This window comes from Peromyscus californicus, unplaced genomic scaffold (genome assembly GCF_007827085.1).
Source record: "Peromyscus californicus insignis strain IS unplaced genomic scaffold, ASM782708v3 Scaffold_11__1_contigs__length_118956290, whole genome shotgun sequence".
In the NCBI taxonomy this organism is placed as follows: domain Eukaryota; kingdom Metazoa; phylum Chordata; class Mammalia; order Rodentia; family Cricetidae; genus Peromyscus; species Peromyscus californicus.
In genome coordinates, this window is record NW_026294402.1 from 40,151,336 (window position 1) to 40,167,817 (window position 16,482).

General features: G+C 42.9%; 1 protein-coding gene across 6 annotated transcripts in view; it reads right to left on the reverse strand.

Annotated features, from left to right (window-relative positions):
- Positions 1-460: 460 nt before the first annotated feature.
- Rnf214 (ring finger protein 214) overlaps positions 461-16,482 on the reverse strand; it is a 35,795-nt gene continuing 19,773 nt past the window's right edge. For 4 of the 6 annotated variants that reach the window (XM_052758991.1, XM_052758965.1, XM_052758975.1 and 1 more), the window contains 9 exons: positions 8,827-8,923; positions 8,516-8,604; positions 6,159-6,249; positions 5,864-5,962; positions 4,443-4,819; positions 4,203-4,335; positions 3,657-3,761; positions 3,278-3,373; positions 461-2,350 (listed from right to left, as the gene is read on the reverse strand). In XM_052758991.1, the coding sequence (XP_052614951.1) occupies positions 2,285-2,350; positions 3,278-3,373; positions 3,657-3,761; positions 4,203-4,335; positions 4,443-4,819; positions 5,864-5,962; positions 6,159-6,249; positions 8,516-8,604; positions 8,827-8,923 (1,153 nt within the window). In that variant the 3' untranslated portion in view covers positions 461-2,284. The remainder of the gene's footprint in view (positions 2,351-3,277; positions 3,374-3,656; positions 3,762-4,202; positions 4,336-4,442; positions 4,820-5,863; positions 5,963-6,158; positions 6,250-8,515; positions 8,605-8,826; positions 8,924-16,482) is intronic. The other 2 variants (XM_052758999.1, XM_052758984.1) reach the window with 1 other exon arrangement.

Below are 16,482 nucleotides of genomic sequence, written 5' to 3' on the forward strand. Positions count from 1 at the left end.
AAAATTTGAGAGGTTTTCTGACTGTTTCTCTGCAAGGAATAGAGCCACACTGGCGAGGTTCCAGCTGCAGGGACCCACTCTTCAAAATGGAGCCTTCCTGGGGCTTGCTATTTATCCTTGCTTTTTTTCTCTCTACTATTTTAGCTTCAAAGATGTTTTTTGGAAAAGAAGAGTAATTTAAAAAAACAATTTTTTTTTGAGACAGTATCTCATTATGTAGCCCAGGCTGGCTTTGAACTTGTAGCAACCTTCCTGCCTCTGCCTCCTGAGTGCTGGGATTACAGGTGTGTATCACCACTCCTCGATAGAAACCATATATATGTGTGTATGTATGTGTGTCTGTGTGGGGCTTTTTTTGTGGGAGGTGTTGAGACAGGGTCTCATGTAGCCCAGGCTAGTCTTGAACTCCCGACCCTCCTTCATCCACCTCCCAAATACCATGATTACAGGCTTGTGTCACTATGTTTGGCTAGACACAATATTCTTTATACTCACTTCCAATTTACAGTTTTCAGGGGACACTGAAAGGTTCTACACAGCCAGTGCCAGGCTGCTGCACAGTTGAAGGGAGAGAACAATCTTAAGATTCTAAGACAGAAAATGAATCCCCCACATGAAAAGAACAAAGGAAGTCGTCTTCCATTTTGTCATCTTTTCTGTTCAAGACAGTACCAAACTGGAGACAAGAAGACAGAAGTACTTAATTAACCAAAGAAAGTAGGTCACCTGACCTCTAAAAAGTTGAGTACTCAGGCCACTCCATTCCCCTTTTTAAGATGCCAAGGTAATCCTGGGAAGTCCAGTTCCCTAAATATGCTTGTCAATCAACCTGGACAAATAAGGCAAAAGAAAAGAATTCATCCATAAGCTCATAGGCAAGGAAGAAAAAAACAAAAGAATTTAGTTAGCTCAGAAAGGAGAAAGTCTTTGCTATCCTAATACAAATTGCTAGATTCAACAAGCATTTCCCAGTTTCAGAATGGGAAAACATCAATTGTTGGTAACATAATGTTGCCCTTCCCCCAGATCCAATTTCTTTTTCCTTGGTTAACACTTGTTTAATTCTAAAAAGAAGGTAATTAAAGCCATTTACTATAGGAGTAAAGATAAAGACTGGAAAAGACTCCAGGTTCTCTGAGCCACAGATGTCCCAGACATAAAAAACAGAAGTACTCCATAAGCAGAGGTGGAAAACCATCTCACTCCAGATGGGAATCTACAGAACATGGCTGTGACTGTCAAGTCCCACCCCCTTCATCTCACTGTCTCCATTTTATCCTAGACAGGGAATGTGTCCCCCACAGCTTCCTTGCTTCACAAATGAAAATCCAACATCCCATGATTATTCTGCAAATAATTTTGCACAGACATCTCACCCCAGTGCCTGTCTGGAGCTCACCCAAGGTCACCAAACAACTTGGTTGTGAACCAACTGCCTTAACCTTTGAAGGAGAGGATAGCTAGATTAGGAGACCAGAAGAATGGGAAGGGTGAGCACTCTGCAAGGCTGGTCTGTCATTGCTCAGTGGAGGCCAAGCCAGTGACAACAAGGGACGGTTGCTAGGCCCAGGGAAAAATCTATGAATTGTGCTTTTCTCTCCAGGAAATAGAGCAGACAGAAGATGGTGGGAGAAATGGAACCTGATTATGTTCTTGGACTGTGGATTTTACTGACATAAAACAGAATATCCTGTATACCTGATATCAATGTATAAATAATGAGCATTAACACAGTAAAATGTTCAATGAAAAAAATCAAACTATCAGAGTTACATTTTTTCCCCCTCAATCAGTAACATTTTATCATTGGAGTGGCTAAAACAACACCAAAGCTTCTGGAGGCCCCTCTAAAGCAAGGCATCTGGTTGGACAGCAGGTGAGCACCAGGCTTCAATTCTGCATACATGAGCCTTACAGAAATGGACTAGAGGCTGAGCCAAAACAAAACAGGATGGCCTTAGAGCAACAGCAGCTTTCTAAAATGGGTTAGACAACAATCCTATGCAGGGATCGTGATTTCAAGGCCAAATTAAATGTCCTATTCCCTACAGTCTGCAACCCCAAAAAGAACTGCAAGATGAGGGGAACAGGGTATATCTGCATTATATACATACTTTCATTACGAACGTTTGAATACAGACTTTCTATACACACATTCCCTATATAATAAAAATGTACACGGCATGAGTATATGTCACTGTATAAATATAGAGTTTTAGAAATCTTGAACCCGCGTTTCCTGTTCACATCGGTTTCTCCTCTTCTTCCTCCCCAGTCGGGTCCATCATTTAAGAGTTGGGCAAAAGGGACAAGTGTCATTTGTGTTGGTCTGGGCCCAGAATTTGATACACTGGAAAGAAAGAGACACACATATACCTCAGACTTGGCTGAGAAACCAAAGTAAAATTAGCAGAGAGTGCCATAAAGATCATGAGATCTAAATCTCAAAAGTTCTCACAAGGGCTGGATGGAGTAGCGGACTATTTCAGTGGGATCTCTCTGCATGTTATGTTAGTATGAAAATATGCTGGTGTAGGTGCATACATGCATGGAGGCCAGGGGATAACCACAGGTGTCTTTTTTTCCACCATTAAAAAAATATTTACTCCATGTATGAATGTGTGCCTTCAGGGCTTTTTCTTATCTAGAATGTAGGTGCTGGGCTGAGTGCCTGCCTAGCATACAGAAAGTCCTAGGTTTGAGCCACAACACCACATAAACCAGGTATGGTGACACACACCTGTAATCTTAGCACATAGGAGGTGAGGGCAAGAGGATCAGAAGTTCAAGGTTAAAAAAAGTTTAGTCATCCTTACCTACCAAGGAGTTAAAAGAATTTAGATGTTAGTATAGTTTTTACTTCTTGGAAAAACAAAATGAACAAAACAAACTGGTTAAGAAGAATCACCCTGCTGTTAGCAGGAGTCACTTGTGAGTCTGTCAGTGAAGATAACAGACAGGCCTTCAAACTTCTGTTAATGGAGTTACTAATCTCATATTCAGGCCCCATCACTCCTCTCAGCTAAAGCAAAGCATAACCAAGAAAATAGATTATCAGTGTTTAACTATGAACTGCATTTAGTCACCTACAGAGAATGGGATTAAAAGCTATGACATCGGAGCTGCAGATTCTGAACTCTACTGATGGTGAGTCCACAAATAACTAAAAACTTCATAACTAAACATTAATGATGGGAATTAACCTAGTAAAATACTCCAGAGAAATGACCTCAGCTGTGAGAGCGAGCAGAGCACAAGAACGATCAGCAGTATCTACCTCCTTGTGTAGCGCGTGGGTGCAAGCCATCGGGTGCAGCTCACTGGGCTGGACAAGTTTCTGACACATCAGACACAGCTTACAGGTGGGTGGCGCCTGTGGGACAAGAAAGCTGGTCACAGCCGGCCAACCTCCGGATTACCTTGCCTGCTATGCCCATGACTATCCGATAGTTCCATGGAGCAAAACTATTCTTCAGCAAAAGAAATATGAGTCCAAACCTAGATTCTTGCCTAAAGTGTGTGCAGCATGTTCCCAGTAGGGCTGCACACAACTCTGCTGTGGAGAGAATGGTTTCCTCTAGCATTCTTACCTGAAGCCCACTCCCTCCTCACCCTGCGCTTCTCCACATCCCAGTGTTAAAAGAAAAGAGTCTTACATGTGAAGACCTTCCAGGGTATGAAACTTGGGCAGAAGGCAAGAACATTGGGGTACTGATTTGGGCCAGAGGAGCAGGGTACAAAGCCCGGATCCGACCAAGTGGCTGTGGGTAGAAATAATTTCAGAGTGAGGGAAGAGAGTCTGAGCAACAGAGCATGTATCAAAAAAAGAAACTAGGGCCAGCAGGATGGCTCAGTGGGTAAAGGTTCTTGCACGCAAGCCTAATGACCTGAGTTCAATTCCTGGAACTCACATGATAGAAGAAAATGGACTCCCACAAGTTGTCCTTGAACTTCCACACATGTACCCGTGAAAATACATCACACACACACACACACACACACACACACACACACACACACACACACACACACACTAATAATTAAAAAAAGAACAACACAAGAAGAAATCATTCACTTTAAACGATGAAAAGAGCAGACCAGATACCGCTTGCTCTGATGCTCCTCACTGCCAGTTTTTCTGAAGTTGGCTTCTTCCTCAACCTCTCAGTAGGTCTAAGTTCTCTCCCTGTAGCTCCTCTTACCTGAGTGCTCGATGCCACCCGTTCATGCTCTGCCAGCCGTGCAGCTACCAGCTGGATTAACTCCTCCATGGTCAGGCCCGCCATGGTGGTACGTGCTGTCTTGATTTGCTGAAGAATGTTGGTCATCTGGGCCCTGAGAAAGAACATCCATCTTTATGGGGAACATCCCCCTAAGCTCCCTATTTCCAACCACAAATATTTCTCTGGCAGATACCTGAACTGATCCTTAAGAGCACTTACTTATTGCACTGTGGGAACCGAGTCAGCAGCTTTTCCAGGATCTTCTCCAGTTTGTCTACTGGTTGGGGCCGGGGAGTTTCAGTAGAAGCCTTAATCCCGCCCAAGCCTGGGGGAGGCGGGATGGAGGCAGCAGGAGGCATGTGTGGACCATGAGGGCTGACCAGGGAACCCAAGCCAGGGCTATTTCTCCCATGTGAGCCAGGAAGAGGTGGGGATGGTTGACTGGACTGGGAAAGGGCAGGGTTCAAGATTGGAAAAGACAAAGAGCGAGGATCTGCACTGGGCATGACCATAGGCATTGTGACCTGCCCAATAGAGAAGGGCATCCGAGGGGTCAGAGAGGGACTGGGCTGAAATACTTGAAGCATGAAATCTGCCTGCAAAGGGGAAGAGGTGGAGGACAAAAGAGATGGGGAGAAAAGATTAGGAACTGGAGCAAGGGATAAGGAGATGGTTCAGTTGGTAAAGTACCTGCCTTGCAAGCATAAAGACCTGAGTTAACATCCCAGTAGCCATGTAAAGGCCTATAGAGGGCATCTATCTGTAACCCAATGCTGTGGGGGCAGAGTCAAGCAGATCCCTACAGTGGCCAGAAAGTTTAGCCAATCCTTGAGCTATAGGTTCAGTGAGAGACCCTGTTTCAAGAAATCCGGCTGGGTGTAGTAATACATGTCTTTAATTCTAGCACTAAAGAGGAAGAGGCAGGTGGTTTTCTGTGAATTTGAGGACAGCCTGGTCTACATAGTGAGTTCCAAGCCAGCCAGAAATGCATAGTAAGACCCTGTCTTAAGAAAAAAAAGAATCTCCAGGCGTTGGTGGTGCACGCCTTTAATCCCAGCACTAGGGAGGCAGATCTCTGTGAGGTGAAGGCCAGCCTGGGCTACCAAGTGAGCTCCAAGAAAGGCGCAAAGCTACACAGAGAAACCCTGTGTCGAAAAACAAAAAAAGAATCTTAAAAGATAGCGACCTAAAGTTGATCTCTGGCCTAAATGCATAGGAACACATACACATACACCCATACACATACAAACATACCTGCATTGCACATATGCACACATATACAAGCATGCATTCACACATACATCATATAAACATACACATAAAAAAATGTTTAGGAGCCTTTAATCCCAGCACTCAGGAAGTAGAGGCAGGCAGATATATCTGTGAGTTCAAGGCCAGCCTGGTCTACAGAGAAAGTTCCAGGACAGCCAGGGCTACACAGAGAAACCCTGTCTCGAAAAGCAAAGATAAACAAACAAAAACAAAAATATTTTAGGAGAGAAAACTGGGGCAGACATCAGTGAGCAGCTCTCACACCCTGCACTAAACGGGGCTGCCCCAATGTCCTCATAAGAAGAACAAGTAGACAACCCTGACTTTGCCTACAACACAGAAAGGCGGACTCAAGTCAGCACTCTTACCTCTGAGGGGGGTGGAGGCAGAGTTGGGGTAGGGATCTGAGGAAGGCTGCTCAGCTTAGCTCCATTCCTCACTAGCTGGATGTGACTATTAAACTGGTCCTGGAACAACAGGAAGGAGAAGATGGTCCTTTACTCTAGGCTGAGCAAAGCTCTGGAGAAGGCACACAAGTTCGCTCGCTCGCTCACTCGCTCGCTCGCTCTGTACAGCAATGAACAAGGCAGCACCCCCACCTGCATTAGGAGGGCTGGAGCACAAACTGGGGCTGACCAAACCATCACCCTTAGCTACACTTACCCGAACATTCTTTTTCATGATCCGAACTCCATTCAGTCTTGTCTCCCACTCCTGTTTGGAACGAACTGTCTCCAGGGTTGGAGGAGTTGACCTTTCAAGAAATGAAGAATTCACAGAATTCAAAAAACAAAACAACAATCAATTCTTTTTTTTCCCCCCAAGACAGGGTTTCTCTGTGTAACCCTGGCTGACCTGGAACTCATTCTGTAGACCAGGCTGGCCTGGAACTCACAGAGATCCGTTTACCTCTACTACCTCCTGGGCAACAATCAATTCTTTTTTTTTTTTTTAAAGATTTATTTATTATGTATACAGCATATATGACTACAGGCCAGAAGAGGGCACCAGATCTCATTAGAGATGGTTGTGAGCCACAATGTGGTTGCTGGGAATTGAACTCAGGACCTCTGGAAGAGAGAGCAGTCAGTGCTCTTAACCTCTGAGCCATCTCTCCAGCCCCAACAATCAATTCTTTTTTTTTTTTTTTTTTTTTTTTTTTTTTTTTAAGATTTATTTTATTTATTATGTATACAGTGTTCTGCCTGCATGTGTCTTTGCAGGCCAGAAGAGGGCACCAGATCTAATTGTGGGTGGTTGTGAGCCACCATGTGGTTGCTGGGAATTGAACTCAGGACCTCTGGAAGAGCAGTCAGTGCTCTTAACCTCTGAGCCATCTCTCCAGCCCCAACAATCAATTCTTAATTCACGTAAAATACATACTTAGAAACGGTTTGGGCTAAAAAGCATTGGTTCCGTGCTTGGTCCCTCAAAGTAACTGAAAGTAAGATGGCAGCCCAGCATTCCTGCCTCCATTTCATATGTGTTCTCCGCTTTGGAACAGAGTACGCTTGACTCTACCTAGGCATGTTACTTATCTCATTTATGTTACTTATTATTGCTTATCTAATCTATACCCTCCCCTTTTGATGATAATGTCACAAAGACAACTGTCCTAAAATCGCAGTTTTCTTCCAAGGAACAACTGTTCTCCAGATGAGGACAATCACCCATAAGGGTGAGCCTGCACCCTAGAGTAGCAGTGGTGATCTTGTGGGAACCACATGGATGCCCTCAAGTGGTGACAGCTAAAGGACTTCTTCATATCACCTCGCAGAACAAGAACTGAGACAAATATCAATAAGACCACATCTTGAGCCAAACTGGTTAATTATTTACCCCTCCTGCCCCTTGTCCCAGTTCCTCTATTTAAATCTGAAGTTCTGTGCCATGTAGTGCTGTATGCCTATAAACCAAACAGTCTGAAGGCAGAGGCAGAAGGATCGAGTGTTCCAGGCCAGCCTGGACTACACAAAATCCCATCTTAAAACCCTAGACTAGACTGGAGTGATGATGGCTCAGCAGTTAATAGTGCTTGCTTCTTTCGCAGAGGAACGAAGGTTCGTTTCTAGCACCGACATTGAGCATCACACTACTGCTTAGAGCTCCAACTGTGGGGGATCTGACACCCTTGGACCTGTCTGTGGGTACCTGTACACATACAAACATTCAAACATACACACATCAATATCAATAAAAATAGTCTTTTAAAAACCTATATAAACAGATCAATCCAAAGCTCATGTTGGAACTCCAAAGGTAGCTAGCTTTGTTATCTCTGGGTCTCTTTATCTGTTCTTTCCAATGTGGCAACACTGATTACATGTTTTCTGCCTTTCACCATTACTGATCTCTTTAACTGGTATACTATGATAAGTGACTGAGCACAGCCTGCTAAGGCTGCGAGAGCCTGGGCTTTTGCCCTAAACTCCAGTTACACCCTGAGACACAGCTGTTGGGTAATGGTCCTTAAAAGAAGAGGTAGGAACAAGTGCTAGAGGAACCCAATAGTCTAAGTCATCTGCTTCACATAAATGATATCACTTTTCTGTCTGACAGGGCCTCCCATGTAGCCCATCCTGACCTGGAACTTTTGATCCTTCTGCCTCGGACACCTAAGTACTGGGATTATAGGAAAGTGCCACCATACCAAATATTGTAAGCAAATATTTAAGAAAGGTTCAACCACAAAGAGGGTTCTTGGCTGTCTGGAAATGCTACAGGAATCCTCCAAATCCTGTGGCAGACAGAGGAGAAACGGTCATGGAGGAAACAAAACTCCAAAGACCTACATTATGCTCGGATAGTTTAGCAGATGGTATTTACTCAAACAAAAGTATGATAATAGAAAGTGCCAAGCTATAAAAGGAGGAAAGAGTGAGGAAGTGCAGAACATGGAAGAGAAATCTTGAACAGGTATAGATGTACACACAGCGACAGTCTTAGAGTCCTAGGCAGACTCTAGGCACACACAGCTGCGAGCCAGGCCTGCTAGCCTGGGCCTTAGAGGAGGCACCTACTTGAGGTAAGTCAGATGCAGCTCGGCTTCTTTTTCTGCTTCTTCCAGTTTCAGCACCAGCAACTCCTTCCGGCTCTCTAGTGACAGGATCTAAGGACCCCATGCACACATTCATGTATATACACATGCGTGTTTGTGCACACACATACAGCGGGGTGGGGGGGGGGAGGGAGAGAGAGAGAAAGAGAGCACTTTACAAACACAAACTACCCATAGTTAAAACAAATGCCTCCAGTCTTTAAGTACTTCATCAAAACTATATAGTACCTAGGAGCACTAGACCAAGTCTTTGAAGACATTGTCTCTTCTTACCTCAGCCTTCCAAGCCCGCTCCGTCTCTTCCATAATGTTCCGATTGATTTCACCATCCTGGTTCTTGAGTCTATCCAGTTCCATTTCCCACACTTCTCTGTACAGTAAGAAGCAAGAACAAGATTAAGGAAGCAAATGTAAGTTTGCTGAGCAACACCAAGGCAAAAGGAAAACCCGACTGTTCTGTCGGGGCTGCTACATGAAGCCTCACTCCCAGGATTCACTTTGGAGACAGACAAATGATGTATAGAATAGTCTAAACTACAAACAGGTCCAATAAGGGAAACGTTCCCTTGTCCACTTGCTCAAATAAAGTTACCTAGTGCAGGAAAGGAATATCTCTTAGAACCCAAACCTAGCTGGGCATAGTAGCTCATGTCTACAATCCTAGTTCTTGGAAGGCTAAGGCAAATGGATTGCTTTGAGTTCCAGACCAGCATAGACTACAAGGTGAGACCCTGTCTCAAAGAAACAAAACCCCTCATGAGGCACAATGTTCCATGTATTTAGGGCATTCAAAACCTTTATGGTGTTCCTTTTATTTCTCAGTATGTCTTTCAATGAGGGTAGTGGAAAACACAGGACCAAATGCTGGGCCAGGTAATACTCAACTTCAGTGCACAATCAATCAAGCATTTATCACTGGCTTACTGATCTCTGCATTTCCTTAACTATAGTAAAATTCTTCAGAAGCAAAATGTAACTGTGTATGGCAGGTGGCTCAGAATATTGGTAATACTTGAGAGTTTAAGACAAGAGGATCACCACAAATTTAAGGACAGTCTAGGCTACACACTATATTCTAGGCCAGCTTGGGCTATAGGATGAGATTCTGTCTCAAAAAAAGAAAATGTATTTCCATCATACTTAGCACTTCCCATTTTTATCCATTTCCTCCATTTTAAAATGCTTCGTGTCCCTAACTCCCATCCATAGGGTGTAATATGTTCAGGATTAAGGTGACCAACTGTTCTGGTTTGCCTTGCACTGAAGTATCTCCTAGGAGATGGGTCTTTCTGTATTGCACTGGGACAATTGACCCTCACACTCAAGACTGAAGAGGCTACTGTGGAACAGAGACAAGAGGAGAATTTTCTCATATTACATTTGACTGTATGCTGAAAGCACAAATTACTCAGATTCATGAAAAGAATGGAATGAAAATGTTTTAAGTTATCTTTGATGCTTTTTTTGTTTTGTTTTCTTTTTTGAGACAGGGTTTCTCTCTGTAGCCCTGGCTGTCCTGGAACTTGCTCTGTAGACCAGGCTGGCCTGGAACTCACAGAGATCTGCCTGCTTCTGCATCCTGAGTGTTGGGACCAAAGACCTGCCATCTGTAGTCTTTTTCAGTTCTTTTTTTTCAAACAGGGTCTCTATGCTGCCCAAATTGGACTTAAACTTAGAGCAATCCTCCTGTTTCAGCCTCCCCACTGCTTAAAGTGTGAGTCACCACGCCCAGCAAAAGGTAGCAACTCTCTTTTTAAATGTATCTTATGTGTATGGGTGTTTTGTCTGAATGTATGACTGGGTACCATATCTGTGCCTGGTGCCCTCAGAGGCTCTGGAAGTGGAATAACAGACAGTTGTGGCCTGCCATGAACCGAAGTCCTCTGGAAGAGCAGCTGCGGAGCTCTCTCTCCAGCCCCAGAAGCATTTCTCCTACCAGAAGTGTCTAAGGCTCTTTCCCTTCACAGTCTTGTTTATAATCCAATTCTCCACACATCCCCGCCCTCTATTTGAGATTCTGGGTATGTCTGCTACATACACACTCATTCATTACTGACATAAATCTGCATTTGCTTTCTACTGACAAGTTCTGTCCATCTAACAGACCTGAGTAGGTGAGCCATGTGGTCTCCAAACTAACTTCTGTCACAGGAAGAATTCTCTAGCAGTTCTTTAAAGGCTTATAGGTGGTTATACTTTCCTGACCAACACATAAGCTTCAAGTTTCAAAAAGCCTCCAAAGCTTCTTACCATAAGAATATGTGGAATGCAGCAGGGCACGGTGGTGCATGCCTTTAATCCCAGCACTTGGGAGGCAGAAGCAAGCGGATCTCTGTGAGTTTGAGGCCAGTCTGGTCTACAGAGCAAGATCCAGGACAACCAGGACTACACAGAGAAACACTGTCTCTAAAAACACAAAAACAAACCAACAAAAAGAATATGTGGAATGTGCTGAGCGGTGGTGGCATACACCTTTAACCTCAGCACTCAGGAGGCAGAGGCATCTCTGTGAGTTCGAAGCCAGCCTGGTCTACAGAGCGAGTTCCAGGATAGCTGGGACTACACAGAGAAAACCTATCTTGGAAAAAAAACAAAACAAACAAACAAAAAAACCCGAAAACATCATGACCATAAGCTTCCACTTCCACATCATGGTCCATCACTGAAAGAAGTTGGGGCAAGAGCTGATGCAGAAGCCATGGAGGAGTGCTGCTTACTGGTTTGTTCCTCATGGCTTGCTCAGCCCGCTTTCTTATAGCATTCAGGACCATCTCCCAGGGATGGCTCCACCACCAATGGGCTGGGTCCTCCCACATCAATCACTAACTGAGAAAATGCACTAAAGACCTGCCTACAAGCCAATCTTATAAAGGCATTTTCTCAATTAAGAGTCATTTTTCCCAAATGACTCTAGCTTGTGTCAACCTGACATAAAACAAGCCAGTATTGTTATAGAATAGTCTTTTTGCACACTGTGAAGATATGTTGCTCTCATTGGTTTAATAAAGAGCTAAATGGCCAATAGCTAGGCAGGAAAAGGTTAGGTGGGACTTTCAGACAAGAGAGCTCAAGGATGAAGAGGGCAGAGTTGCCAGGAGAAGCAAGATAAACATGCCATGTTAAAAAAGGTACTAAGTCACATGGTAAAATGTAAATAAGAAATATGGGTTAATTTAAGTTGTTAAAGCTAGTTAGTAATAAGCCTATGCTATCAGCCAAGTATTTACAATTTAATAAAAATCTACTAAGTATTTATAATTAATAATAAATCTCTGTGTGGTTTTTTGGGAGTTGGCTGGCAGGACAGCCTATACAGTACACCCAAATATGTGTAATAAAATTTTTATTAATGAGGCTGGAGAGATGACTCAACAGTTAATAACACTGGCTGCCTTTCCAAAGGAGCTGAGTTTGGTTTCCAGCACCCACATGTTGGCTCACAACCATCTAATTCTGATTCTAGGGAATTTGCCACCCTCTTCTGGCTTCCCAGGCATCAGATATACAAGTGATTTATAGGAAAGATACCCATACATATAGAATAAAATTAAAATTAAACAAATGGGGAAGTTTCTGAACAGTGATAAAAAGTACTCAGCTTCATTATATACTACCTACACTATAACATAACTATCAGATTTTCAAATAATCCATCATATAAATGACACATACAAGCTGGGCAGTAGTGGCACATGCCTTTAATCCCAGCACTTGGAAAGTAGAGGCAGTTGGATCCTTGTGAGTTTGAAGCCAGCCTAGTCTACAGAGTGAGTTCCAGAACAGCCAGGGAGGGCTACACAGAGAAACCTTGTCTACAAAAACCAACCAACCAACACACACACACACACACACACACACACACACACACACACACACACACACACACACACACACCAAAATCAAGGCTGTAAGATAGCTCACCAAATAAGGGCATTTGCCACCAAGTCTGATGCCCTGAGTTCAATCCTTGGAACTAGCATGGTAAATGGAAAGAACTAATTAATTTCTGAAAATTGTCCTTTAATTTCCAATTTTGTGCTATGGTGTGCACATACTCCCATGCACATAAACACACAGGAAGTAAATAAGTATGAAAAAAAAAACCCAAAACCAAAAAACACCACACACACCAGTTCCCTACTTTTGGCAAAATACAATCATTAAGTGTTTTATGGCTTTTGATTTTGCCCAGGCCTCACTCTGCAGTCCAGACTGGACTAGAACTTGCAGTCATCCTTCTGCCCCAGCCTCCCAAGTGGCCATGTGAGCTACAATGCTCAGCTGAATTTTAAAAATTTGTTTAATTTAATTTCTTTCAATCCTACACTTCCATTATTTCTCATGTGTAGTTTTTAGATATCAGTGGTTGAAATTAATAAATTCAATCATATTGTACAATCCTGGCTTATTACAGGTCTTGATATGTTTAAATATTTTTAAAAATGAACTTTGTTCTTTATCATAGAAGCCACACAAATTATAAAAATAACTTAATATAGAGACCCCAACTGTATTATTTATATGATCCTAGACAAGTTATTTAATTTTTGTAGACATCATTTTTTCCATTTATAAAAACAACAGTGTTTTCATCATGGCTTTGATGAGAAAGATAACTAAGAAAGCACATGTAGAGAATTAGTCATGAAGCTGGGCGGTGGTGGCACATCCCTTTAATCCCAGCACTTATTTATCTCAGGATTTATTTATTTTATTTCTTATGTGTAGTGTATCATTGTTTTGTCAGCATGCATGTCTGAACACCACATTCTTGCAGTACCCAGGAAGGCCAGAAGAGGGCGTCAGATTCTCTGGCACTGCAGTTATAAACAAGTTAGGTGCCTGCCGTGTTGGTGCTGGGAAGAGAACCCACACCCTCCAAGAGCAGCAGTGTGTGTCTGTAATCTGAGCAATTTTTTGTGGGGGGTGGTCCTTTGAGACAGAGGATCAAAGGCGTGTGCCAGCACTGCCTGGCCTATTACGACACTCTCATATGGAGATGGGAAGGAGTCCCTGGAAGCTTATAGGCCAGCTGGCAAAACAACAAAGAGACCCAGTCTCAAGCGAAGAGAGCAAGGACTGAGACTCTAAGTTGTTCTCTGACCTCCACAACCATGCAGTGGCATGAACACATGTACACACAGATACACACTAAGATTTTTAAAAATTAGAAACAAAAAAACCCCAACAATTAAAGACAAAACAAAACCTGTGATTTGAAATGGCTGCCCAGGGCTGGAGAAATTGCTCAGTGTTTGAAAGCACTGGATGCTCTTGCAGAGGACCTGGGTTCAGGTTCCAGCACCCACACAGTGGTTTACAATCATCCGTAACTCCAGTTCTGGAGGATCTGATGCCCTCTTCTGACCTCCATGAGAACCAGGCATGCACGTGGTACACAGATATGCATGCAAGCAAAATACTCATATACAGAAAAAAATAAATAAATCTAAATTTTTTTTGTCTTAAAACAAAGTGGCTATCCATTATGCAGGTCTATTATTATTGACTTAAGTATTTCCTTGTTGCCAGGTGGTGGTGGCACACACTAGTCCCAGCACTTGGGAGGCAGAGGCAGGTAGATCTCTGTGAGTCGGAGCCAGCCTGGTTTACAAAGCAAGTTCCAGGGTAGTTAGGTTACATAGAGAAACCGTGTTTCAAAAAAACCAAAAAAGGAAAAAAAAACTTCCTTGTTATTATTTTTTAAAATCTAGATGACTATGTGAACTTAAATCTTTATTGTGGGTATGTGCATACCTGTGTGTACAGATGTTTTGCCCATATGTATGCCTGTGAGACATGTGCACGAAGTGTCTTTGGAGGCCAGACTGGGGTGGTGGATCCGCTGGGACTGGAGTAACAGAGGTGCTGTGTTAGTCCTCTGGAAGAGCAGTCAGTACTCTTGACGGCAGAGCATTCTCCTGCCCTTCCTTGTGATTTTTCAATTTCACAATCATAAATAAGGCCACAGCAGCCTCTCTGTGTGACCAACGCAAGTTGATGACAAAGTGATGCAGTTAGATGTAAGAGGAAGGTGAGCTGGGTGAGCCACCTGGTCCACCCCAGCCTCACTGCTCTGCACTGCTTGTCCAGTGAGGCTTTCTGAGCCTTCTTCCCTACAGTATGAAGTAGGGAGAACACAGGAATCCACGTTCCATAGCACCATGGTGCAAATTAAATGAGTTAATGTATTCAAAATGCCTAAGACGGTCTCTAGCAAATAGTAAGGGCTTCATATGTGCCAGTTATCATTTGAATGCTAGAACAACTTTCTTCAGAGAAACTAAAATACAAATATACTTTTATTTCCCGGCCAGGCACAGTTGCATATACCTTTAATCCCAGCACTTGGAAGGCAGAGGTAAGAGGACACTGTGATTTTGAGGTCAGTCTGGTCTATACAGCCAAGCCTACATGAGAATCTGACTGCAAAACAAAACAAAACATCGTTTTCCCCGTGACAAGTGTCTGTAGGAAGATGGCACAGGCTGTAATACCAGCTACACTGGAAGCTGAAGCTGGGATCTCAAGTTCAACATTTGCCTGGCTTACAGAGTAACTTTAAAGCCAGCCCTGTCAATGTAGACCCTATCTCAAAATAACAAAAGTAGGCTGGGAATATAGCCCAGTGCTATATTCACACACATACATCAGAGCATGTGTGAGGCGCTAATCCTAACCCTAACTACAACCCCACCCAACCCCATACACACCCTAACAGATTTTATCACAGCAATTACAGCAGTTCAAAAAGTTTATCAAGGTAGTTTCAGGTTCCACTTCAAAACTAACTTTTAACAAACTGATCATATGAAATACTTTAGCATATCAAAGAATACCCACAATTATACTTAGAAGCTGTTAAAAATAACTCCTGCTCTTCTAGCTCACCTATGTACTCGCAATCTCCTACAGACTTCAACAAGAACGTTTGCTATCAGTTAAATTCAGAAAAAATGTTTTTTTTTTCCACTAAAGAGATTTATAAGCATCTAAACAATGTTATTCTTCTAAATAAACCGATTTAATCTTTTTGTCGTAATTTGAATGTAATTGCCCCCATGATCTCATAGGGAATGGCACTATTAGGTGTGGCTTTGTTGGAGTGGATGTGGCCTTGATGGAGAAGTGTGACACTGCAGGGGCGGGCTTGGAGGTTTCCTATGCTCAGGATAACGCCCAGTGTCTCAGTCCATTTCCTGCTGCCTGCAAGATGTAGGACTCTCAGCTAACTCTCCAGCACCATGTCTGCCTGCATGCTGCCATGCTCCCCCACCATGATAATGGACTGAACCTCTGAAACTGTAAGCGAGCCAGCCCAATTAAATGTTTTCCTTTTAAGAGTTTCTGTGGTCATGGTGTCTCTTCACAGCAATAGAAACCCTAACTAAGAAACCTGAAAAACAATTTTTCAACATGTTACTCATGTTAACATATAAGTTTTACGTTATCTTAAAATAAATCAGCACATAAATATATTTTTGCCTTAATTTCAACAAAACAGATATAAAAATGTTGGAGTCCTTGTTAATTATTAATACATAAGGGTCCAGGACACAGTGAATTTGAGGCAAATCAATAAGACTATAATTCAAGCAAGTGGTTAGGAGGGCAGAAAGATGGTAAGTTCCAGGCTAGCCAGAATTACATATGGAGGGTCTACCTCAAACAAAGAAAGAAACCTGAATCTTCAAGATCACAAGCAGTAATACTGTTATCATTAGTTACTTGTAGCTGTTCAATCAAAGGGAAGAAAAAACTATAGAGTCCAAAGCCAAAGGAAATTTGTCACAGGGCCTAGACAGAATTATAGACTCATTTCCACTCTTTAAGATGCCCTGTGGTGAGCTGCTACATGTCCATGTCTGTACCTCATCTTCCCCAAATCAGCTATGAAAACTGTGGCAGAGTCAATGCTACCATAGTGGG